Source organism: Chiloscyllium punctatum, chromosome 13 (assembly GCF_047496795.1).
Source record: "Chiloscyllium punctatum isolate Juve2018m chromosome 13, sChiPun1.3, whole genome shotgun sequence".
Taxonomy (NCBI): Eukaryota; Metazoa; Chordata; class Chondrichthyes; order Orectolobiformes; family Hemiscylliidae; genus Chiloscyllium; species Chiloscyllium punctatum.
This window is the reverse complement of record NC_092751.1, coordinates 78,511,898-78,539,005: the sequence shown is the minus strand read 5'-3', so window position 1 is coordinate 78,539,005 and position 27,108 is coordinate 78,511,898. Positions and strand designations below refer to the sequence as shown.

Here is a 27,108-nt window from a genome sequence, read left to right as displayed (position 1 = left end):
TCTTTTGGGAACCAGTGCAGGTTTGATGGGTCAAGTGGGCTCCTGTACTGTAAAACTTTTCTAATTCTAATATGGTGCACGTTAAAAAAAGCTATTTGTTCAATAGCTCAATACTTTTTTCCTCCTCTCCACTTGGATTTCTTTGAAGTAGGTTGCTGTGTGATCAGGAATCTGTGTTCCTGTGGTGAAGCCTGCAGTTAACTAGAACCATCAAGAACCTGATAAAGATGCAATTGATTCGACAGTGGCGTTGGGGATTTCCCCCCACCCCCACATTGGTCATTTTACCTTGTTTATTAAGTGGAACATAAGTACTGCAGGTGCTCAGTAGGAAGTTAGTAAGGCATCATTCTAGTGTGATTAAGGGAGAAAGAGGTATTTAATGTACCAGTTGTTGAATGAAACATGAAGTATATATTTTGGCTAATTTGCATATTTAATTGGTGTGATTACATGAATGGTCAATTAGAGTGTTAAATGGCTGCTTTGACCTTGAAGGCACTGCTATCATTTAGGGATATGGGTTCCACCGATTCTTTGTGTTGGGGTGGGAACTGGTGGTGTTCATTTCTGCTATCTCCTAGAAAGAGCTTCTACCTCTCGGCTTCTACTGAGGTGGTGAAGTGAAGTGCTATGTTGTGTTTTCAAATTCATGCATGACTGATGCTTCCCCATCTTTGAAACCTCCTCCAGCCTCCAACCCTCCCTGCGCTCTTTTAATGCTGGATTAATCACTCTGCAATGACTGGCTATGGCTTCAGCTCCCACACTAATTCTCTTTGAGTCACTTTATTTCTTTTAAACCTATTTCTCTGACCAAGTTTTTGCTCATTTGCTCTAATGTCATCTACTATATCGTAGTGTCATAGAATTATAGAATCCCTGCAGTGAGGAAAGTGACCATTCAGCCCATTGTGTCTACACTGACCCTCCAAAAAGCATTCCATTAAGACCCAGCACCCCCCACTCTCCACATGACCGAACCCCGTAGTTAATCCACCAAGCCTGCAGTGGGCGGCACGGTGGTATAGTGGTTAGCACTACTGCCTCACAGCGCCAGAGATCTGGGTTCAATTCCCGCCTCAGGCGACTGACTGTGTGGAGTTTGCACGTTCTCCCCGTGTCTGCGTGGGTTTCCTCTGGGTGCTCCGGTTTCCTCCCACAGTCCAAAGATGTGAAGGCCAGGTGAATTGGCCATGCTAAATTACCCGTAGTGTTAGGTAAGGGGTAAATGTAGGGGTATGGGTGGGTTGTGCTTCGGCGGGGCGGTGTGGACTTGTTGGGCCAAAGGGCCTGTTTCCACACTGTAAGTAATCTAATCTAATGTAAGTAATCTAATCTTTGGACTGTGGAAGGAAACTGGAACACCTGGAGGAAACCCTTGCAGACACTGGAAGAACGTGAAAACTCCACACAATCACTTAAGACTGGAATCAATCCCTGGTCCCTGTCGCTGAGGCAGCAGTGCTATTCACTGAATAACAGTGCTACCTGTCTTTTTTTCTGAAGCTGCTGTGAAACAGCTTGGGGTCCAGTATTATAAAGATTTTGCTTAAACACAAATTGTTTTGCTCCTTTGTGCCATTGAAGAATAGTATGTAAATGAATGTTACTGTGACAATTCCATTTTTTTTCTTTTTCCTCCAACCAACTCTATATAACATCTTAGTCATTTTTGCTCCCTGTATCGTTCTGTCAGTTTCAAACATTTTCTATTTATGTTTCTGGTTAATGTAGTATATTTATTTTCTATTAATATATTTGTTTTCTTATTTCTGAAGGATCGTTAAAGTGGAAAGAAGGACTGGCTCAGCGAGCAGCTGATGTTTTCTTAAAGCAACAGGCAGCTCTGAACCTTCAGAAACTGGTCTATGGAGCAGGTATGGAAACATAGTGTGACCAACTGCTCAGAACAGTTAAAATGCATCGTCAAAAAGGGGATATGGTAAATTTGCAAAATTGTTTCACTGATAGGAGGCAAAGAATAATGCTAGGGTTTTTAATTAGGAAAGCTGTTTCGAAGGGAATTCCCCAGGGATCATTATTGACTACTTTGTTTTTGTGAGGAAGAAACTGTATAGTATGAATGGACTGGTCAGGTGAGCAGAAAAGGGGCACATGGAATTTATTGTGGAGAAATGTGAAGTGCTGTTTATAAGGAGGACTACAGATCAAGGGAATAGACCTGGGAGTGTTGCTGAACAAAGAGACCTTGCAGTGCAGATTCATAGTTCCTTGAAAGTGTAATCACAGGAAGATAAGATAGTGAGGAAAACATTTGGTATACATGCCTTTATTGGTCAGTGTGTAAAGCATAGGAGATGGGAGATCATGTTCTGGCTGTACATAACATTGGTTAAGCTACTTTTGGAATACTGCATGCAGTCCTGGTCTCCGTGCTATAGGAAGGATGTTGTGAAATTTGAAAGGGTTCAGAAAAGATTTACAAGGATGTTGCCAGGATTGGAGCGTTTGAGCCAGGATGTTGCCAGGATATGGAGAGGCTGCATAGGCTGGGGCTGTTTTCCATGGAGCATCAGAGGCTGAAGAGTGACCTGATAGAGGTTTATAAAATCAAGAGGGGCTTGAATAGTGTGAACAGCCAATGTCGTTTCCCTGGGGTAGGGGAGTCCAAACCTAGAGGGCATAGGTTTAAGATGAGCGAGGAAAGATGTAAAAGCTGCAACTTTTTCACACACAGGTTGGTGTGTGTATGGAATGAGCTGCTGGAGGAGGTGGTGGAGGCTGGTATAATTATGACATTTAAAAGCCATCTGGATGGGTATGTGAATAGAAACGGTTCAGAGGGATGTGGGCCAAATGCTGGCAAGTAGGACTAGATTAATTTAGGATATCTGGTTGGCATGGACAAGTTGGTCTGGAGGGTCTGTTTTTGTGCGTACATCTCTATTACTCTAAGTGTCAGGGAACAGAGACACCTTGGAGTGCGTGTCCCCTAGTTATTGAACCTTCATCTAAGAGAAATAACTACTTGGACGGCACGGTGGCACAGTGGTTAGCACTGCTGCCTCACAGCGCCAGAGACCCGGGTTCAATTCCTGCCTCAGGCGACTGACTGTGTGGAGTTTGCACGTTCTCCCCGTGTCTGCGTAATATAGTCTTGATGGCAGAGGCTTTCTGTCTCTCCTCACCTCTGGAATTCAGTTCTTTTCTCCATGTTTGAACCAAGCTGTGATGAGGTAAGGAATACTGGCCCTGGTGAAACTCAAACTAGGTGTCATTGCTGCTTGAGTGCACTGTCAGTGAGCTCTTCCATCACTGAACTGATAATCAAGAAGAGAGGAATAGGCAAGTGATTAATGGCCAGTTGGATTTGTCCTGTTCTTGTCGAAAGGACATATTTGGGCAATTTTTCACATTGTCAGATAGATCCTGCTGTGGTAGCTTTATAGGAACAACTTGACTGGGGCACAAGTTCTGGAGAACAAATATTCTGTGCCAGTCACCTTCAATGCTGTCTTGATATCATATGAAATGATTTATTAGAAGACTGGTGTTTGTGATGTTGTGGAATTCAGGATAAAGTTTAGATCGATCATCCACTTGGCACTTCTGGCTGAAGATTGGTGCAAATTCTTCATACTTACCTTTGCACTGTTGTGTTTGGCTCCTTGTCATTGAAGTAGTTGTCCATTACCCCCCCACCATGGCTGGATGTGGCAGGACTGCAGGTCTGTTGTATGATCTATTGCATATTATCTCCACTGCATAGCATGCAAGTATTCCTGTGTTGTGGCTTCACCAAATTGACATCTCTTTTTTTAATGTGCTTGGTGCTGGTTTGCACGTCCTCCTGTACTCTTCTTTGAACTAGGGTTCGTCTTTCAGCTTGAGGGTCATAATAGAATGGGTGGGCATGATGAGTCAGGAGATTGTAGATTTTAGTTGAGACAGTTCTGATGGTCCAAGTCACCTCATTGCTTCCAATTTTGGATTGCAAGATTCACCAAAATTTATCCCATTTAGCTCAGTGGTTGAGACACAAAACAAAATGGAAGGTTTTTTTCAAAATGATGATGACATGTCATCTCCATGAGGGCAATTCGGTAGTCACTCTTATTAATGACATAGACAGGTGTACCTGTAGATTGGTGAGGATAGTGTCAAGAAAGGTTTTTCTCTCTTGTTGATTCCCTCACCACTTGTTGCAGTCCAGTCTGGCAGCCATGTCCTTTAGAATTCAGCCAGCTCTGTCAGTACTGATGCTTCTATTTTGCTGTTGGTGGTGGACATTGAAGTCTTTACATTTCACAATTATAAAGCAGGCTGTTCCTAAGCATGCATGAAATAAACGATTGTGACCTGATTTCCTGAATCATCATTGTTAGCAGGTATCAACTCAATCAAGTTAGCTTTTTTCAATTTCAAATTTCTTATTCAAATTGAATCATCTGCGATGCTTGGATTTGAATCCATATGTCCAGAGCATAAGCCTAAATTCCAGATTAATTGTCCATTGTTATTACCACTATGCCACTAACATACAACCTGCTTCATCATCAGGTAAGCATGATAGAAGAGGATTAGTGGGCCAGGCAGGTTTTGCAACAAAATGGTGCTGTCACCATCATTAGACTTGATTTCAATTTCAGTTTTTTAAAAAATAATTATTTCAATAATTCGGGTTTGTTTGTTCCCCTCTATGGGCGAGTTCAGGACCAGAGGGCATAATATCAAGGCAAGAGGTGGCCTGTTCTAGACAGTAGATAAGGAGGAATTTCTTCTGAGAAGTAAATCTGTGGAATTCTTTACTGCAGAGATCTGTCAAGGCTGGGTTAAGTATATTCAAGGGTGAGACAGACAGACAGATATTTTTAAAGTGTAAGGTAATTGAATATTATGATGAAAAAGCACAACATTGGAGTTGAGGATTATCAGATCAACCGTGATATTATTGAATAGCAGAGCAAATTCAATGAGCTGATTAGACTGCTTCTGCCCCTACATTTTATGGTTTTAAATTGATCCACCAGCTGCAATGGTGGGATTTGAATCCATGTCTCCAGAAGGTTAACCTGTGTATCTGGATTATTTGTCTGTAATGGTGATATTTCCATTATGCTACTGTTTCTCCAGTTGTTCTAACCCCTCTCTTATTCTAATCATACTTCACATTTTCGTCACAGTTTCTCCAATGCTTCGAAACAATGCTTTCATTTCAAATATGAATAGTCATGTAGGGTTTAGCATAATTAACACACTTCTACAATTTAACTTCTGTGGCCCCTGAGTGAAGCCTCTGATTAGGAGACTGTAGTGTGGTAAAGTCTTGCTCTCTGGAACAGCTCTGACTTCATTTCATATAGTCCCTTGAATTGAACTGTTGGGAATGTACTTCAGTACAGCATTCATCAGTCCTTGAAGTGAGCAGATTAGCCAGCCCTGGAAATTGACAGGAATTGGAGTTGGTTTGGTCAGTGTTGCATCGACTTGACGTGGACACTAACTTCCAAATGTCGTCTTGTGTTTCTAAGTAAAAGGTGGGCTTCAATCCTGCAACTGTTGGGATAGGTTTGCTGGATAGCACTTAGAGTGAAAAGTGATCTGATAGAATCTTATAAACTTCAAAGTGGCCTTTACAAGGTTAACGTGGAAAAGTGTTTCCTCTTGGGGGTCAGTGTAGAACTAGGGATATTCCTAAAATTAAGGGCTACCCTTTCACGATTTACTGTTAGTTTACTCTGACAGTTAAGAAACGTTGGAACTTTGCCTCAGAAGGCACCGGTAGTGGCATCATGAAATATTTTAAAGACAGATGGATAGATATTTGTTAGGCAGGGGAATCAAGAGTTGTTGGGAATAAATGGGTATATGGAATTTGGAATATAAACAGATCCTCTTGAATGGTGGAGCAATCTCGAAGGGCCTCATTCATCTGTTCGTATACAAGATGTCAAGATTTCTGTGTTATCACTCTAAATAAATAGAGTTGGAAAACTTAATTGCTATGATCCAAATGAGTATCAAGGCAGTCTTCAGGGCTAAGCATATTTCTCCTCGCCCTGTGTATCATAAATTTGTTACACAGTGTCTCTATCACTGTCATTTTGAGGGACTGATGGGCAGTGGACATGTTGAATGAAATTAAATGACCTTTTCTATCTTAATTTTAGTAAATGAAAAAGATGATGAGGATCAGGAAGGTGATGATATGTTGGGAGGTATCTTTCATGTAAGCAGGCCTGACAAAGAATCCAAAAAGAAGAACAATAGTTTGGACTCCTCAGTATTTCATGTGAAAAATCCTCATGACTGGGACCTGGCAGAGGTAAGACTGTGAGCAAAAGACAATTGTGCAAATAAAGGCAAAATACTCTGGATGCTGGAAGTCTGATGTCAAGGCAAAATGTTTGAAATTCTCAGCCAGACAAGCAATAGAGAAACCAAGTTCCTGTTTCAAGTTGAATATGACTTGGTTTCTGAAGAAGAGTCTAGTGAGATTGATAATATTATCTTTGTTTCTCAATAGATGCTACCAAACTTGCTGATAATAAACATTAAATGTATCTTAACTCAAGTTCACATTGAATCGTGAATTCTCAGAACGTACTGCACTCCTGTACTGCAGCCATGTTTCTCATTAATTTAAATGTCTTAATCCCATCTCCTTCACAATATCCTTATTCACTGATTTTATCATCACATCTCATCGCCCCCTGACACTGGATCATGGTGACTTGAAACAGGATTTCTCACTGGCCAGTGTAACCTTCTAAGGGTCTGAGCTTAATACTGAGCACAGTAATCCTACTCAGACTTGACCAGTACACACTGCAAGAGTGTAGACTTTTTATGTTTTAAACTTCATTTCATTGAACGTCATGTCTAATCTGATCAGCGCGTTGCTGCTGTCTTGTGCACTTAGCTTTTAAGTCCCTTTATTTGTCTACTCCCCTGTCCAATTTTTTAGTCCACACAGTTATCCCATTTTCAGAATATGGCATTTTTTCTAAGTGAACTGTGTTATATTTTCAACCAAAGTGCTTATACCATCTCACCATTCAGCTCACTTATTCTCACTTGTTCTGTGCCTTGCAATTATTGCAGTCCTTTGTAATTCGCTAATTTGCCATTAGCATTCGTATTTAGATTTTCAAAAACCTACCCCTGATTGTTCGTTAGTTCAGTGTGCATATACCTATCTGTACAGATTGTGAGATCCTTGAGTTGATTCCCAGACTGCTGTTGTTTGCATGCCAGGCGTGATGATTTATTGCTCTACCATCTGATGTAAGTATGAGCTGAGAATGGAGTGGGTTTCATTGGCGTACTGATGTTTGTTCATATTGAACACTGAGACTTTAAATAGGGACCTTTGAAACCGGTCCCACTGAAGTTGTAAGATGTTGGGATGAACTTTAATTTGTAATTGTCATATATCTTATGACTATATATTACACTGGAATTTGGAGAATTAATCTAAAGTTTACTAGTCCTGATTCGTTCCAAGATCCATTTCAGGTTCAAATGATTTCAAAATGACGGCACGGTGACTCACTGCTTAGCACTGCTGTCTCACAACGCCAGGGACCCAGGTTCAATTCCAGCCTCCGGTGACTGTCTGTGTAGAGTTTGCATATGCTTCCCGTGTCTGCGTGGGTTTCCCCTGGGTTTCCTCCCATAATGCAAAGATGTCAAGATTAGGTAAATTGGCCATGCTAAATTGCCCATAGTGTTCAGGGATGTGTAAGTTAGATGCATTAGTCAGGGTTAATGTACAGTAATAGGGTAGGGGAGTGGGTCTGGGTGGGTTACTCTTTGGAGGGTCGGTGTGGACTAGTTGGGCCAAATGGCCTGTTTCCACATTGTAGGAATTCAATGATTCCATGAAAGCTATTGCAGACTTTATTCATAATTGCTAGTACAAAACCTAAACGTTGCTAAAAAAAAAGCAAAATTTTGAAGCTATTTGTATTGCACTCATCCGAACTTGGATGCGAAAGATGGAAAAAGTATTTTAAATAACATGAGAAGAGTTCGTTAATTGTCTCCATTGGCCATCGTTGGCATGGAGTTGCAGCAAGAACAGTTAATGGGTAGTCTTAATTCACAGTCTAGGTAGATAGATTCTGATTTGTCAGGGTACTGCGAAGGATTGTACCTTATTGGAAAAATGGGTAAAATGTATGTATTTTTTACTTTTACAAAGCTAGATCTTGTTTGTTTCTGATTGTAGCTTCTGGCATGATTAAATACACCGCATTGCAAATGTGGCTGATTATTTTAAATTAATTTATAATGTAATCGTTAGTACAGTCTGGATCATTTAAAAATTCTTTCTAATAGTAGGATCATATTGAATTGCGGAACTCTATTTTGAAAACATTCTGGCATTATCCTGAGTTCTCTTGAGAAAGAAGAATTATAGAACATAGAACAGTACAGCGCAGAACAGGCCCTTTAGCCCTTAACGTTGCACTGACCTGTGAACTGATCAAAGCCCATTTTCTTTCCCCCCCCTCCAAACACTATCCCATTATCATCCATGTGCTTATCCAAGGATTGTTTAAATCTCCCTAATGTGGCTGAGTTAACTATATTGGTAGGCAGGGCATTCCATGTCCTTACCACACTCTGAGTAAACGACCTGCCTCTGACATCTGTCTTAAATCTATCACGTCTCAATTTGTAGCTATGCCCCCTCGTACAAGCTGGCGTCATCAGCCTAGGAAAAATACTTTCACTGTCAACCCTATCTAATCCTCTGATCATCTTATGTCTCTATCAAATCCCCTCTTAGCCTTCTTCCAGAACAAACCCAAGTCTCTCAGCCTTTCCTCATAAGACCTTCCCTCCAGAGCAGGCAACATCGTGGTAAATCTCCTCTGCACCTTTTCCAATGCTTCCACATCCTTCCTGTAATGGGGCGACCGGGACTATACATAATATTCCAAGTGGAGCTGCACTAGACTTTTGTATAGTTGCAGCATGACATTATGGCTCAGGACCTCAATCACTCTACCAATAAAACCAAACATACTGTATGCCTTCTTAACAGCACTACGAACCTGGGTGATAACTTTCAGGGATCTATGTACGTGGACTCCAAGGTCCCCCTGTACATCCACACGACCAAGAATCTTTCCATTGATCCAGTATTTCTGCCTTCCTGTTATTCTTCCCAAAGTGAATCATCTCGCATTTATTTGGATCTGCGTTGCATGTCTGGAATTGTGTTAATCTGCAATTCTAGGAACGGGATAAATCAACTGTGGTTAACTGGGAAAGCCAATTTGATGCTTTCTTAAAAGAAAAGCTTTGACAATCTGGCAAAGATTAGGGTAATCCAGAGGATTGGGAAAATTTTTAAAACTGACAAAAGACAACCAAAAAGAATGAGGGAGAAAACAAACTTTAAGGGTAAATTTGTAAATATTAGAAGACAACAGTAAGAATTTCTTTAAATATAGAAGAAAAGAGAGACTAAAGTGAACATGGGCCGTTAAAGATCAAAGCTAGGAAATTAATAATAAAGAACCAGGAAATTGCAGAGGAATTGAACTTGCACTTGAAACTTTGCATCAGTCTCCACAGTGCATTGCAACATTAGCATATCAAAATTACTAAATAAGCAAGGGGCAAGGTTGGGAGATGAAATAAATAACTATCACTTGAGGAAAAAGTACTAGGGAAACGAAGTTAAAAATCACACAACACCAGGTTATAGTGCAACAGGTTTAATTGGAAGCACTACCTTTCGGAGTGCCGCTCCTTCATCAGGTGGTTGTGGAGGATAAGATTGTAAGACACAGAATTTATAGCAAAAGTTCACAGTGTGATGTAACTGAAATTATACATTGAAAAATACCTTAATTGTTTGTTAAGTCTCTCGCCTGTAAGAATGACCATGTTAGTTACACTTCTTTCATATGCAAATTGCAATACATTTTTTAAAAGTTACATGCTCAAGTGAAACTAAAATTGCTAAAACCCATTAAATGCCTTGAACGTGATGGAATGCATCCAAGGATATTAAATGAAGTAGCTGCAGAGATAATGGATGAACTGGTAATAATCTTTCAAGAATCTTGAAGTTCAGGAAGAGTGCCAGGTGATTGTAAAATCTCCAGTGTAATATCTTTATTCAAAAAGAGGAGATGAAAACAAAGTTACCTATAGGCCACATTCCTGATGAATGGCTTATGCCTGAAACGTAGACTCTCCTGCTTCTTGGATGCTGCCTGACCTGCTGTGGGTTTTTTCAGCACCATGCTTTTTGAGTCTGATCTCCAGCATCTGTGGTCCTCACTTTCTCCTAGTCCTATAGACCAGTTAGCTTAATGTCCTTTTGGGAAAATGTCAATGTGTTACGAAGGAAATAATAGCAGGGTATTTAGAAATGTATAGCTTATCAACCAAAGTTGGCCAGGCTTTATGAAGGGAAAATTATTCCTGACAAATTTGAAAATTATCTGAGGAGGAAACAAGCGAGACAAGATGGGAGAAGCAGTGGATATAATGTATTTGGATTTCCAGAAGGAATTTGATGAGGTATCACATGTTAAGCTGTTTTATAAGATAAGACCACATAGTGTTTAAGCCATGAATGAATATGGTTAGAGGATTGACTAACTAATAGAAAACAGAATTATGATAAGGAGACATATTCAGGGTGGCAACTTGGAACTGTCAGAATGCGATAGAAATGAGTCCTGTGGCCACAAGTAATTATAATAGGTATGAATGACTTGGATGAGAACAGTGAATATATCACAGTCTACACAAACATGAGGTAAGGCAAGTGGTGAGGGTGACATGGCGATTCTGCAGAGGGATGTAGCCAAGTAAGGAGAATGGGCAAAACTTGACAAATGGAATATAATGTCGGGGAATGGATGGTCATGCATTTTGGCAGAAAGAATGGAGAAGTGGAATACTATTTAAATGGAGAAAGACCACAGAAGCTGCAGCACTGAAGAATTTGGAAGTGTAAATGCATGAATCACAAAAGCCTAGCATCTGTTAAGTGGGTAACGGGAAAGGCAAGTGGAAAGTTTGCCTTTATTTTGGAGGGAATGAAGTTGTAAAAATAGGGACATCTTGCTAAAACTATACAAGCCATTGGTTCGATCATAGTTGGAATACTGTGAACTGTTATGTTCCTCTTATCTAACAAAAGATATACTGGCATTGGAGGCAGTGCAGAGAAGGTGTGCGAGGTTGATCCCAGGATTTTGTTATGAGGAGAGTTTGAGTAGTGCGGAGCTTAAGAACTTAAGATGACTCTATCGAAACATACAAGATTCTTGGGTGGCTCTACAGGCTAGTGTAAAGAGGTGGGTCTTTACTCACCTTTTGAAAGCACGCTCTAATTAGTCCCCACTGTTTTTTGCGGAGTGCTGAAATTCTTGTTCTTTCCAACTGCTTCAACAGTTACAATTGAAGGGCGAAAGGTTTGTTTTGAAAAGTGTTTTTGCTGAAACGTTTGTTTTGTTTGCACAGGTGATGAACAGTATCCGGGATTGTTTTGTGACTGGAAAATGGGAGACTGAAAAGGATGCGAGCACTCTCCTTGACGAAGATGGTATGTAGGAGATAGAGTAAGACAATTGAATTCTGTTGCTGAACAACACTCAGAAATAGTTATTGGTATAAAACGGAGAATGACAACCCCTCCACCCCCAAGTGATAAAACTGAAGCACCCAAAGAGGAACACCTTGCCTTATAATCTGTAAGAAGCATGTGAAAAATGGTATAACCTGCTTTTCAGCAACTTCTAGTGGTTAAGTAAAACCAATCCCTGACACTCACTTTAAAACGAACAAGTAACAATTTATTTTGTCTAACTCTAACAGTGAGCAAGTTATCTAAACTATTAACAAACAGAATAAATCCCTTCTAACTACTAAGTATTCTCAAATAACAAGATTCTACTTGCATGCAGTTCCAATAAATACAAATCCCACATATACCAAAAAAATAGAATTTTCTCTGGAAAGTTACGGGTCTTCCAGAATGTTCTGTGTCTTCTCCTGTTGAGCCTTCTGTCATGAATGCTTCCTTCAGTTCTTCTGTCAGGAATGCCTTTTCCATCATTGGTACCATTTTTCTTTTTGATGATGCTTTCTCTAATACATAGATACAATTTCTCTCTCTTGAGACGAGGACATCTCTGGTGGATGGCAGTTTGCTCAGAGGTCTTTGTCCAACTGCCCCCTTCTTTTATACCTGTGATGAGATAACAATATTTCTTACATAGGGTTGGTCCTATGTTGTCAAAATCATCAGACTTAAATTTCATAGGTTTTTGGTATCGAAGGACCTGGTTCAAATTGATTGACTAAATTCATATTGTCTTGATAAAAACTGCTGCTTGGTCTGCTAACTTTAATTGCTTACTGATGAAGTGCTCTGGTCCGAAACGTCAATTTTCCTACTCCTCAGATGCTACCTCACCTGCTGAGCGTATCCAGTATCACACTCTCAAATGCTAACTTTACGGCCTTTCGATACAAATGTTTTAGTCCAGGCTCTCTCTGCACCTGCAAACCTCCAAGCTGCTGCTCACAGACATTCATTTCAATCTCTAAGCACAGAAAAAAAATGCCATCTTTAAAGGGACCGTGCAATGCTTTCCGCCTGTTGCATCTTACATTTTTACAAATACCAAATTCCAACTTCCTGTCTCGCAATCTACAATGACTTTACACAATTTTACAACATTGTCCAAACTGGTTTTAGTAAATTGAGGCAGGGTTTGAGCTTCAAAACACGAGGTAACAAAATAATACAAATCCCATTGGGAAGTGTAATTTATGACTATGATTTTTAGTCCCTTAATTTACAGTCACGTGACAATTACTTAAGTGGAATTAAGTAAATACTGTACCCCCATCACTCTGATCCCCATTTTCATTTACCTTACTCTCTGATGGCCTGCAGATGGACAATATTTGCACAACAAGCTCTCATTGGGAACAGGAAACATAATTTATACTTTATCCTGGCTAATTCTCTTTCCCATTGCAATCTACAATTCACATTTTTTTCACTCATCAGTGTCATTAGAATACATATATCATATCCAAGAAATAAAGGAGCTAAAAAAAAACTCAGGAGTTTGATGTAACTCCTACAAATGGAACATTGCAAAGGAGGAACTTCAGGAATTAAAACCCAACAAGTCCTCAGGTATATCTTCTAAGGTTGTAAAACAGATAGCTGTAGACATTGTGAGTACTAGTTATGATTTTCCAAAATTCTCTAGAAATGCCCCAGTAGATGGGAATTTAGCAAATAAAACACTGCTATTAAGACCATAAGACATAGGAGTGGAAGTAAGGCCATTCGGCCCATCAAGTCCACTCCGCCATTCAATCATGGCTGATGCGCATTTCAGCTCCACTTACCAGCGTTCTCCCCGTAGCCCTTAATTCCTCTAGACAACAAGAATCTATCAATCTCGGCCTTGAAGACATTTAGCGTCCCGGCTTCCACTGCACTCCGTGGCAATGAATTCCACAGGCCCACCACTCTCTGGCTGAAGAAATGTCTCCGCATTTCTGTTCTGAAATGACCCCCTCTAATTCTAAGGCTGTGTCCACAGGTCCTAGTCTCCTCGTCTAACGGAAACAATTTCCTAGCATCCACCTTTTCCAAGCTATGTATTATTTTGTACGTCTCTATTAAGTCTCCCCTTAATCTTCTAAACTCCAACGAATACAATCCCAGTATCCTCAGCCGTTCCTCATATGCTAGACCTGTCATTCCAGGGATCATCCGTGTGAATCTCCGCTGGACACGTTCCAGTGCCAGTATGTCCTTCCTGAGGTGTGGGGACCAAAACTGGACACAGTACTCCAAATGGGGCCTAACCAGAGCTTTATAAAGTCTTAGTAGTACATCTCTGCTTTTATATTCCAACCCTCTTGAGATAAGAGACAACATTGCATTCGCTTTCTTAATCACAGACTCAACCTGCATGTTTACCTTTAGAGAATCCTCGACTAGCACTCCCAGATCCCTTTGTGCTTTGGCTTTATTAATTTTCTCACCATTTAGAAAGTAGTCCATGCTTTTATTCTTTTTGCCAAAGTGCAAGACCTCGCACTTGCTCACGTTAAATTCCATCAGCCATTTCCTGGACCACTCTCCCAACCTGTCTAGATCCTTCTGTAGCCTCCCCACTTCCTCAGTACTACCTGCCTGTCCACCTAACTTCGTATCATCGGCAAACTTCGCTAGAATGCCCCCGGTTCCCTCATCCAAATCATTAATATATAATGCGAACAGCTGTGGCCCTAGCACCGAACCCTGCGGGACACCGCTCGTCACCGGCTGCCATTCTGAAAAAGAACCTTTTATCCCAACTCTCTGCCTTCTGTTAGACAGCCAATCCTCAATCCATCCCAGCAGCTCACCTCGAACACCATGGGCCCTCACCTTGCTCAGCAGCCTCCCGTGTGGCACCTTATCAAAGGCCTTTTGAAAGTCTAGATAGACCACATCCACTGGGTTTCCCTGGTCTAACCTACTTGTTACCTCTTCAAAAAATTCCAACAGGTTTGTCAGGCATGACCTCCCTTTACTAAATCCATGTTGACTTGTTCTAATCAGACTCTGCTCTTCCAAGAATTTAGAAACCTCATCCTTAATGATGGATTCTAGAATTTTACCAACAACCGAGGTTAAGCTGATTGGCCTATAATTTTCCATCTTTTGCCTTGATCCTTTCTTGAACAAGGGGGTTACAACAGCCATCTTCCAATCATCCGGGACCTTTCCTGACTCCAGTGACTCTTGAAAGATCTCAACCAATGCCTCTGCTATTTCCTCAGCCACCTCTCTCAGAACTCTAGGCTGTATCCCATCGGGGCCAGGAGATTTATCAATTTTAAGACTTTTAAACTTTTCTAGCACTATCTCTTTCGTAATGGCAACCATACTCAACTCAGCCCCGTGACACCCTTTAATTTTTGGGATATTCAGGAGATGATGGAGACAATATAGGAAACTATGGACCGATTAGATTGATGTTAAGAAATTGCTTGAATCTATTGTTAAGCAAATTTTAACAATGCAGTTAGTATAATTAGACAAAGCCATCATGAATTTAGAAAGAGTATCTGTCTAGTGGAGTGACAGTGATGCAAAGAATTGCAGCAAACAGAGGCTGATGTCTGTGACTCCTTGTGAACTGTGGCTAATTATGAGCAACACTAGTGGGGTAACTAAAGATGAGCTAATGGATGAAATATACGTGGGATTATAAAATGCAGTTGAGAGAGTGCCAGAATAAACTCATGGAGATGGGAATAATGGGCATGGGTGGAGGTTTAGATAAGAAGTACAAGGAAACTAAGTAGTGATGAATGAGGTATTTTCAAATTGACAGAATGGAGTGCTGCCAGGATCAATGCTGGGATCTTGGTTGTTTGTCCAAGTCGCTAACAAATTGCAGTGAGTCAGAGTACTGTATCCAAGTTTACTGCTGATACAAATCTCAATGGGAATGTAAACTGTGAAAAGGACGCAGTTTGCAAAGAGGTATATGTAGGTTAAATGGGTGGGCAATGAGTGACAGTTGGATGTGCACCTCTGAAGTTAGTTACTTTGGTCATAAGAATAGAAAACCAGAAAAGTTTCTAAAATGTATAAAAACTTCGAAATGATATATGGAGTGACTTTGGTAAGCTACTGAAAGGAACACAAATATGCAGTGCAGATACGAAGTAAATGGAATGCTTGTCCTTTGTTTCAAGGAATTATAGAATATAAGCACAATGCGTTCTTGATATCGTTGTATGGGATTTTGTTGAGAGCACGTCTGAAGTGCTATATGTAATTTTGGTCTTCTTTATGGAAGGAAGAATCTGCCTCACTTGGCAGTGCAGCAAAGGCTCACTGAGTGGTGTGCAGATAAGTAACTTGTATGACAATGTGAGGCTAAGTCAATTGTGTCTACGTTCTCTGGCGTTTAGCAGGGTCAATGCTGAGAATTTGTTTACCCCCTGGAGTGGTACTGGTTGTGGAAGGATACAGGAGTGCTCATGGTGGGGTGGTGACAGTCTCAGAATAAGGGATTGATGATTCATGACTGAAATGAGAATTTGTTTCACTCAAAAGGGTTGTCAATCTTGGGAGTTCCCGACATGAGTGGGCTGTGGATTCTCCATCACTGAATATATTTAAGGCTGGAATAGGTATTAGAGCAGCTGGAGGAATTTGAGGCAAATGGAGAGCAGTCAGAAAAACAGATCTGAAGCAGATCAGACATAATCAGATGAACAGTAGAGCAAGTTAAAGAGTCTATCGCTGCTTCTATTTATTAAGTTCTTCCTTTGCACTGTTGTTATTTTCTTCCAGATTCTGTATATGGAGCATTTGAGGATCTGGAGACAGGAGAGGTTCATACAGGGCAGCCTGGAGAGCTAAAACAACACCATGAGGTTTGTATTTCAGAAAACATTTGCCTCCAAAAGGATTTAAAATGGCACCTACTACTTGAAATAATTTTACACATTTCGACTATAAGCTTAGGATTTAGACAGTTAGCTTTACTGTGCAGGTCCAAGCTCTGCATTTTCAGTTTGCAGTTGTATTTGATTCACAGGATCGCAAGTGCTCAACTAATTGAAATGATTCATTAAGAGATTGGCAACATGGCACTGACTATGAAGATAAGTTTGGCAGGCTCAGTTAAGTTTGTGCAATGTATTTGAGGACATTACATTGTAGAAAAATATGTAAAGCTGAAAGTCTGGGTGGAAAAGGCTGATTTCCTTTTACAAAGTCACATTTTAGTCCCAGGGAGTGTTGTTGAACAAAGGGACCTTGGAGTGCAGATTCATAGCTATATGAAAGTAGAGTCACAGGTAGATAGGATAGTTTGGTATGCTTTCCTTTATTGGTCAGAGTATTGAGTGCAGGAGTTGGGAGGTCATATTGCGGCTGTACAGGGCACTAGTTAGGCCACTGTTGGAATATTGTGTGCCATTCTGGTCTCCTTCCTATCGGAAAGATGTTCTGAAGCTTGAAAGAGTTCAGAAAAGATTCACAAGCATGTCGCCAGGGTTGGAGGATGAGAGGTACAGGGAAAGCCTGAACAGGCTGGGGCTGTTTTCCCTGGAGCATTGGGAGTTGAGGGGTGACCTTATAGATGTTTATAAGATCATAGATAGGATAAATAGACAAAGTATTTTTCCTGGGGTGAGGGAGTCCAGAACTAGAGGGCATAGGTTTAGGGTGAGAGGGGAAAGATATAAAAGAAACCTAAAGGGCAATGTTTTCACGCAGAGAGTGGTATGGAATGAGCTGCCAGAGGAAGTGGTGGAGGCTAGTAGACTTGCAACATTTAAAATGCATTTGGATGGGTATATGAATATGAAGGGTTTGGAGGGATATGGGCCAGGAGCTGGCAGGTGGGACTAGATTGGGATATCTAGTCAGCATGGACAGGTTAGACCGAAGGGTCTGTTTCCATGCTGTACATCTCTATGACTCTATTTTTGCTTGGGCTGTTGAGAATAAAAGGAAGCTCATGTCAAGACAATTAATTTGGCCATTGTTCAAGTTCTGGGTTTTGCCTGAGAGGAAGGACTAATAGAACTTGGAGAGGGAACAAATGTGATGCCAGAAAAGGGAAGCTCAGAAACTAATACCAATTTCAAGGAGACCAAACATTTTGCAGGAAATCTACAAACATTTAAAAAATTGTGAAAATTCTTATTGGGATAAATAGTGAAAATTTTGTTTCTGTTGCTTGGAAAATTGTCAGATATCCCAGTGCACAGCTGAACTTACTGACTGTAAATTCTGCACTAGAGATTTTCTCCAAGTTAATCTCCACGTGGTGAATTCTAATCTCCTATTCTTTCCTTTAATCATTTAAAAATCTATCTTTCCAATACTCCTCCTCTCTACCTTTGCATTTTACAATTCCATTTGGCGAGATTTTGCATTTTCACCAATTTATCAAAAAAGGTAAATGCAAATGGGCACTTGTCAGTTTACAGCTCCAATAATTTACCAATGTAGATGGGCTGATGGGCCTTTTTTTCTGTGCTGTACATCTCTTGTTACTTTGTAACTCACACATGTGCCTGGACCCACTCTTTATCGCAGAGAAGTGTTCATCCTTCTGATTATGCTGTTGTCTATTATCAGTATGTTTCTCTTTTCACCCACCCCGAAATCCAAATCCAAATAAATCCCGTCCATTGGTTGTCCCTTGTCTAACTTGCTTCTTACAGCATCAAAGAATTTATTGTATTTTAGTTAAATGCCAACGACAAACAGAATTATACTAAATTGTACTAAATATTTAGAACATTAAAAGTAGTTAAAATTTAATGAGACTTTCTAATTCATCAATTGCAAGCATTTGGGCCTTTCTTTCAAAAGAATGGGATGGAGACATTGTCGAAAAGTCCCCCTTTATGCTCAGTCTGGAAAGTCTTAGACCCATGTTCTGCAAACTGTATGTTCTGCATGTAGCTGCAAACTGTATTCCCTGATAGGTCAGTTTGTGGGTTGCTCGTGACCATGTCATTAATCAGTTTAAAGAAGTCTTTTTACATTGATTCCTTTGTACACTGTAACCTCTGGAAGATCTATTTGAAGTTACCTATTATCACCTCAGTTCTTGTGAAAAAGTTGTCCTGGTCTTTTTTTTCCAATCCAGTATATTGCTGTTGCTCAAATTAGGGAATGCTCCTGCTGTGGACTAACTAGCATTTAGTGTAAGTCTCAAATAAATCGCATTTTTGTCTTTTATCCTTCTTTGACCGAATCAATAACAAGGTTACTGTTGATGAGAACTGGGCAGTTGGAATCTTTCAAACATTAAGTTGTAGAACATAGGAATGATTTGGTAAGGGCCAGGCAAAGCTACGTTCGGCTATGTTGAGATAGCCTAGACCCTAACTTTTATCTTATTTAAAGGCGCTTAGGTTAAAGGTTCTGTGTTCAGTTGGTCCTATGCAACTCGGCTTTCAGCACAACACACTTTATTCTTACACTTAGTTAAAATACAACAAAAGAAATTTATATAGCTTTAACTCTATTGGACAGCTTAACAGAATACAGAGGAACCTCGATTATCCAAACTACATGGGCAGGCAATATTTCATTCAGATAATTGATTGTGCAGTTAATTGATTTCCTCTGGGGCTCAGAGTTTTCTGTGAAGTCTGTTCCCCGTTCAGGAGACTAGGCAGCAGCATACTGCGTGCAAGACCCTGCCCCCTGTCCGCCCCTACTTCCTGCCCGTCTTCCCAATCCAGTCCGCTCTAAACCTGCCCCATGCCCGCCCCCTCCCCCCACCTGTCCCAACCCCCAACCCCATCCGCTTCCACTTCCCCAACCCGCAGTCCTGTCCATCCCCGCCCCCATCTAGGGCAGTTTGACTATACACCAACAGTAAGGCTGCTGCCTTCGTGGAGTAAGTCTCTTAATAGTGCACACAACTTATTGACAGGTTCAACCTCTGCCCTGTACAGATCTGTGTTAGATTTTTCTGGGAAAGGGCGGATTAAGATACACCCCTGTGTAGAACTCCAGGGAAACTGTGGGTGCACGGTGGGGTGGATGCGGGGGAGAGAGAGAGGGCGGGAGGTCAGTCATTTGGAGACGGTGCCTGGACTGTCCTCAGCAGCATTTCAGTGAGCCGTTCAGGAGAAAAGAGCATTAAGAGAAAATTGTGGCAGAGGAAGAGAACTCAAGCTTTTTGCTATAGCAAAGAGATGTGTAGTTGCTTGCACAACCGCATTCAGAACCCCAACAACAGAAAGTTAAATTAAAACCCTAGTTCTGTGCGAGCCTGACCCCACCCATTCATGCTGCTTCTAGTATTCTAACTTGAAAAAAAATCCCAGGGCCACACAAGCTGGTTATTTTATTGGCTTGGAAGACACAAATTGATACCTCGTCTCAAAACTTCTCTTCAGAAGAAAAGACAAAATACATTTCTTAAAGCCATAGTATTGTCACAGTTTTCACACATTAAGTTATTGTAACATTTCACAGCAGATGACTCATAGACTTCTGCCAGTGGGTTTGTGAAACTGTATGGGTTTGCCAGAAGACTGTCTGGTTCTTTCCTGTTCAATGCGGTTTTGGAGGCCATTCAGTCTAAGTTCTCCCTAGAGGATGAGAAATATCATTCAGCTCACCTGTTCCTTCTGATGTGTACTTAACTCTGCTGTGAAGTCTGAAAATTGGATTGGGTTAAGCTGTTATAACCAGCAAGGTGAGCCAACCAGCAACTCTTGCTATCTGAAGTCACAAATTGCGACCAGTCTTTGGAGCAAAGCTTGGCTACATTTTGCAGGAAACGATTTGGAAATGAGTCAAAATGTTTCAAGTCTTGGGACTTGATTATGGGAACAGCAGAATTGGAAATATTTTGGTTTGTATTTAAACATCTGGTGCAGAAATTCACTTTAAAATTTTAAACAAAATTGCCACTCTATTAGGGTGAGGAAGACGGTGAAGGAAATCCTGATCCCAGAAATACAGAGGAGGAAGCGGAACGGACCAAACGTTTGGAGAAAAAGCGGAAATTGAAGGAAATGTTTGATATAGACTATGATGATGGCGAAGGAACCTACTTTCATGATCTTAAAGATGAAATGCAGAAGCAGGCGCAGGTAGGGATATATATTCACAGCCAGAATATATTTTCTGAATTCTGCATGGTATTATAAGTGTAACTAGTGAAGCGTGCACAGTCAGAAAATTAATTGTCAAATGTTAGAGATTTTTCTCTTGACTGTTCATGTTTAATTGTTTGCATTCCACTAACTAATGTTATTACTTATTGCCTGTTCGTGAAGCTTTCTTCCATATTTAGTTAATGTCAATTTTAAGAAAATTTGGTGCAATTATAAGTGAAATGCCAAACTGTTAATTAATGTGTACTTGGAGGAATTTTGTTATACTTTTCCTGTGGTGGACTCCAAGCCACAAAAATCACTTGGAAAACAAAAGTGAAATACTGTGGATGCTGTAATTCTTGAATAAAATGGAAAATTTCTGGAAAAACTCAGCCAGCTAGGCAGCACTTGTAGAGAGAGAAAGAGTTAACATTTCACGTTGATCAATTCTGAAATGTAAACTGTTTCTGTCCACAGGTGCATCTGACTTGCTGAGGAACTCCAGTACTTCTTATTTTTACTAGGATCGTAAAGTTGGGTCTCCCAACACTCAAATCCTGTGCTGTTCAATCAATCAGCCCTCCTGTTTTCTTTATTTTAACATTGGTTCCCCTTTCAAACAGCTTAACCGTGCAGAGTTTGATGACCAAGATGATGCGACTCGAGTTCAGTATGAAGGTTTTCGACCTGGAATGTACATACGGGCGGAGATTGAGAATGTGCCCTATGAGTTTGTGACAAATTTTGATTCCTGCTATCCATTAATTCTCGGTGGCTTGGGAAACAGTGAAGGAAATATTGGATACCTTCAGGTAATAGCTCAAGATCAACAAGTTGCATTTATGTAACACCCTGAACAGAGAATTCATTTGAGTGTTTTGAGATTAACAAATTGACACTAAGCCAAGGTTTGAGGTATTATGACAGATGACTAGTGATCTTAACTGAGAATAGGTTTTCAGAAGAGTCTTGAAGAAAGTGTAGGAAATGAACAGTTTAGAGGGAAATCCAGAACATTGAACCGAGGCAGCTGAAGTTACAGCTGCCAATGGTACAGTGAAGAAAATCAGGAAAGTTCGGTGGCACAGTGGTTAGCACTGCTGTCTCACAGTGCCAGAGACCTGGGTTCAATTCCTGCCTCAGGCAACTGTCTCTGTGGAGTTTGCACATTCTCCCCGGGTCTGCATGGATTTCCTCCCACAGTCCAAAGCTGTGCAGGTTAGGTGAGTTGGCCATGTTAAATTGCCTGTAGTGTTAGATGAAGGGGTAAATGTAGGGGAATGGGTTGCTCTTCGGAGGGTCGGTGTGGACTTGTTGGGCCGAAGGGCCTGTTTCCACACTGTAGGTAATTAATCTAGTCTACAAGAGGCCAGAGTGGGAGAAGCAAAACGTTTTCAAATGTGGTCGGACTGGAGGAGGTTAAAAGTGGTGGACGGTGAGGCCGTGGAGAAATTTGCACATAGGATGAGAATTTCCCAAGTGTAGCCTTTGAAGACTGTAGGTCAGTTAGGACAGGAAATATGGAGAAATGAGACTTACAGTTATGACATGAGCAGTAGGGCTTCAGATGACATGGCTGAAGCATAAGAGGCTAAACGGGAGGGAATTAGACAATAGTGCAGAGGTGGAAGCTGTTATATTTTGGAGTCAGGCAATCAGAAGTTTAGCTTGGGGTCAAATTAGTTATTGAGGTGGCAAACAGTCCAGTTCTACTTCAGATGTTAGACAGACAGGGGAGTGGAAATGGTGAGGGAGTAGAGTTTCTGCCAAGGAACAGAAGCAGTGACTTTGATCATCCCTAAGTTTAGTTAGGACAATGATGCAATTAAGAGAAGCAATTTAATTTGATTCTGTGGGTTTTGTTCAAGGATTGACTCTCCAGGCAGTACAAGGGATGGTGCACTTGGGGAATTAACTTTTTATATTGGATGAACTATTGAGTCCCTCAACTGGATATAAAATCCTTTGGGGATATTTTGGAAAACAGTGGGGACTTTCGCCTTGTCCTCCTGACCAATATTTATTTCTCAATTTATGTCACACACAAACAAACTTGGGATAGTAGGAGATCATTTAGCCCCTTGAGACTGTTCTGCTACCATTTCAGTTTTAAAATTAACACTTAATCTCTAACATCAATTGTCATTTGTGGAAGAGTGCTCCAAATTTCTCCTAACCTTTGCTAGAAGACATTTGCTAGTTTCACTTCTGAAAAATATGACTTGAAGTTTGGAATACAGAATGTTGATTAGGCCGCTTTTGGAATATTGGGTGCAGTTCTGGCCTGGGAGGAGAAAGTGAGGACTGCAGATGCTGGAGATCAGAGCTGAAAATGTGTTGCTAGAAAAGCGCAGCAGGTCAGGCAGCATCCAAGGAACAGGAGAATCGACGTTTCAGGCATAAGCCCTCCTGACCTGCTGCGCTTTTCCAGCAACACATTTTCAGTGCAGTTCTGGTCTTCTTGCTATCGGAAGGATGTTGTGAAACTTGAAGGGATTCTGAAAAGATTTACAAGATTTTGCCAGGTTGGTGGGCTTGGGCTACAGGGAGAGGCTGTGTAGGTTGGAGCTATTTCCCTGCAGCGTTGGAGGATGAGGGGAGATCCTGACAGAGGTTTACAAAATCACGAGGGGCATGGATAGGGTAAATAGATAAGGTCTTTTCCCTAGGGTGGGGAGTCCAATACGAGAGGGCATAAGTTTAAGGCGAGAGGGGAAAGATTTAAAAGGGACCTAAGGGGCAATTTTTCCAGGGTGATGCATGTATGGCATGAGTTGCCAGAGGACGTGGTGGAGGCTAGTACAATTACAACATTTCAATATTAGATTAGATTAGCTTCTCTACAGTGTGGAAACAGGCCTTTTGGCCCAACAAGCCAATTTAAAAGGCATCTGAATAGGTATATGAATAGGAAGGGTTTAGATGGATATGGGCCAAATGATGTCAAATAGAAATCAATAGAATCATAGAATAGAATCCCTACAATGTGGAAACAGGTCATTTGGCGCAATAAGTCCACATCAACCCACTGAAGAGTATCCCACCCAAACTCATTCCCCTATCCTGTTACTCAACATTTCCCCTAACCAATGCACCTAGGCTACACATCCCTGAACACTATGGGCAATTTAGCATGGCCAATTCACCTAACCTGCACATCTTTGGATTGTGGGAGGGATCTGGAGCACCCAGAGGAAACCCATGCAGACACTGGGAGAATGTGCAAACTCCACACAGACATTCGGTGGGTCAGTGGCGAGCACTGTTGCCTCACAGTGACAGGGACCCAGGTTCAATTCTATCCTCTGGAGACTGTCTAGGGACGTGTAGGTTAGGTCAGGTTAACCATGGGAAATGAAGGGTTACATGGATAGGGTGATGGGGTGAGTCTGGGTGGGCTGCTTTTTGGAGGGTTGCTGAGGACTTGATGGGCTTCCACACTATGGTTCTGTGATTCTATATCTGGTCAGCATGGACGAGTTGCATTGAAGTGTCTGTTTCGGTGTTGTGACATCTCTATGACTTGATTGTCTGATATTCCCGAACTAACACTGAGTTTCTTTCAGCGCAGGCTTGAAGGGGTCAGAGGGTGTATTCCTGCTCCTTTATTCATACATTTAATCTACACAATTACTCCCTTCCACACTCTGAAATCAATCAACCCCCTAAGATTTTACATTTCTGGAAATACAATCCTACTTTGTTTAACCTGTCCTTGTGACTTGTCTTTTGAGTCCAGAGATTATTCTTGTGAATCTATGCTGCACCTCAGCTTGAGGGACTTATACAACTGAAGCATCAGCTGTATCCCACTGTTCTCTAATTGCCCAGCTCTTAGCATGTAGATGTGACTGCGAGGTTTTTGTGTTCAAATTGACTGCTGTGTTTGCTGCATTACACTTCCAAAAGTGCATCCTTCACTGTAAAGCTCTGCACCTGGTCTTGTAATTTGTAAAAATGCTGGATGAACGCAAGTCTTTCATTTATTTTATCTGGGAATGTGGCAGTAAGGATTTTTGTAGATGGCATGTAACTCGCATTTTTTAAAATCCTCGAGGTAAAAACAATGACTGTAGATGCTGGAAACCAGATTCTGGATTAGTGGTGCTGGAAGAGCACAGCAGTTCAGGCAGCATCCAAGTAGCTTCGAAATCGATGTTTCGGGCAAAAGCCCTTCATCAGGAATAAAGGCAGTGAGCTTGAAGCGTGGAGAGATAAGCTAGAGGAGGGTGGGGGTGGGGAGAAAGTAGCATAGAGTACAATGGGTGAGTGGGGGAGGGGATGAAGGTGATAGGTCAAGGAGGAGAGGGTGGAGTGGATAGGTGGAAAAGAAGATAGGCAGGTCGGACAAGTCCGGACAAGTCATGGGAACAGTTACTGAGCTGGAAGTTTAGAACTAGGGTGAGGTGGGGGAAGGGGAAATGAGGAAATTGAAGTCCACATTGATGCCCTGGGGTTGAAGTGTTCCGGGGCGGAAGATGAGGCGTTCTTCCTCCAGGCGTCTAGTGGTGAGGGAGCGGCGGTGAAGGAGGCCCAAGACCTCCATGTCCTCGGCAGAGTGGGAGGGGGAGTTGAAATGTTGGGCCACGGGCGGTGTGGTTGATTGGTGCAGGTGTCCCGGAGATGTTCCCTAAAGCGCTCTGCTAGGAGGCGCCCAGTCTCCCCAATGTAGAGGAGACCGCGTTGGGAGCAACGGATACAATAAATGATATTAGTGGATGTGTAGGTAAAACTTTGGATGTGGAAGGCTCCTTTAGGGCCTTGGATAGAGGTGAGGGAGGAGGTGTGAGCGCAGGTTTTACAGTTCCTGCGGTGGCAGGGGAAAGTGCCAGCATTGGAGGGTGGGTTGTTTGGGGGCGTGGACCTGACCAGGTAGTCGCGGAGGGAACAGTCTTTGCGGAAGGCGGAAAGTGGTGGGGAGGGAAATATATCCCTGGTAGTGGGGTCTGTTTGGAGGTGGCGGAAATGTCGGCGGATGATTTGGTTTATGCGAAGGTTGGTAGGGTGGAAGGTGAGCACCAGGGGCGTTCTGTCCTTGTTACGGTTGGAGAGGTGGGCAGAGGTGCAGGATGTAGACGAGATGCGTTGGAGGGCATCTTTAACCACGTGGGAAGGGAAATTGCGGTCCCTAAAGAAGGAGGCCATCTGGTGTGTTCTGTGGTGGAACTGGTCCTCCTGGGAGCAGATCTGGCGGAGGTGGAGGAATTGGGAATACGGGATGGCATTTTAGCGAGTGGTAGGGTGGGAAGAGGTGTAATCCAGGTAGCTGTGGGAGTCGGTGGGTTTCTAAAAAATGTCAGTGTCAAGTCGGTGATCGTTAATGGAGATGGAGAGGTCCAGGAAGGGGAGGGAGGTGTCGGAGATGGTCCAGGTAAATTTAAGGTCAGGGTGGAATGTGTTGGTGAAGTTGATGAATTGCTCAACCTCCTCGCGGGAGCATGAGGTGGCGCCAATGCAGTCATCAATGTAGTGGAGGAAGAGGTGGGGAGTGATGCCAGTGTAATTACGGAAGATCAACTGCTCTACGTAGCCAACAAAGAGACAGGCATAGCTGGGGCCCATACGTGTGCCCATGGCTACCCCTTTGGTCTGGAGGAAGTGGGAGGATTCGAAGGAGAAATTGTTAAGGGTGAGGCCAGTTCGGCCAAACGAATGAGAGTGTCCGTGGAAGGGTACTGTTGGGGACGTCTGGAGAGGAAAAAACAGAGGGCTTGGAGGCCCTGGTCATGGTGGATGGAGGTGTAGAGGGATTGGATATCCATGGTGAAGATGAGGCGTTAGGGGCCTGGGAAACGGAAGTCTTGGAGGAGGTGGAGGGCGTGGGTGGTGTCTCGAACGTATGTGGGGAGTTTTTTAAAATCCTGTTGGCTTGTCATGCTAGTCTCAGTAGCAACCCATTTTGTAGCATTATTGCTCACAGTTTGGTGACCTTGGGCTCATGAATACAGTTGTTGGCACCTCCCCAGTTGGACACTGGCAGAACAACAGCTCCCTGATTTCCCGCTCATCACCAAAAATAAAATGTATTGATATTGCTCCAATGGACCAAACATAAGGACCTTAGTGTTTTGAACATAGAACATTGCAGCGCAGAGCAGGCCCTTTGGCCCTCAATGTTGCACCGAACTGTGAACTATTCTTAGCTCGTCCCCCGACACTATTCATCATCATCTATGTGCTTATACAAGGATTGTTTAAATCTCCCTAATGTGGATGAGTTAACTACATTGGCTGGTGGTGCTTTCCATGCCCTTACCACTCTCTAAGTAAAGAACCTGCCTCTGACATATGTCTTAAATCTATCACCCCTCGATTTGTAGTTATGCCCTCTCATACAAGCTGATGTCATCATCCTAGGAAAAAGACTTTCACTGCCTGCCCAATCTAATCCTCTGACCATCTCGTATGTCTCTGTCAGATCCCCTTTTAGTCTTCTTTTCATTGAGAACAGACCCAAGTCTCTCAGCCTTTCCTCATAAGACCTTCCCTCCA

At 42.0% G+C, this 27,108-nt stretch overlaps 1 protein-coding gene across 1 annotated transcript in view; it reads left to right on the top strand.

The window, feature by feature from the left end:
- Positions 1 to 27,108, top strand: part of bms1 (BMS1 ribosome biogenesis factor) — a 110,810-nt gene that overhangs the window by 46,076 nt on the left and 37,626 nt on the right. The window contains exons 11-16 of the mRNA XM_072582918.1: positions 1,782 to 1,880; positions 6,135 to 6,289; positions 11,464 to 11,545; positions 16,328 to 16,410; positions 20,437 to 20,610; positions 21,240 to 21,428. Coding sequence (XP_072439019.1) covers positions 1,782 to 1,880; positions 6,135 to 6,289; positions 11,464 to 11,545; positions 16,328 to 16,410; positions 20,437 to 20,610; positions 21,240 to 21,428 — 782 coding nt within the window. The remainder of the gene's footprint in view (positions 1 to 1,781; positions 1,881 to 6,134; positions 6,290 to 11,463; positions 11,546 to 16,327; positions 16,411 to 20,436; positions 20,611 to 21,239; positions 21,429 to 27,108) is intronic.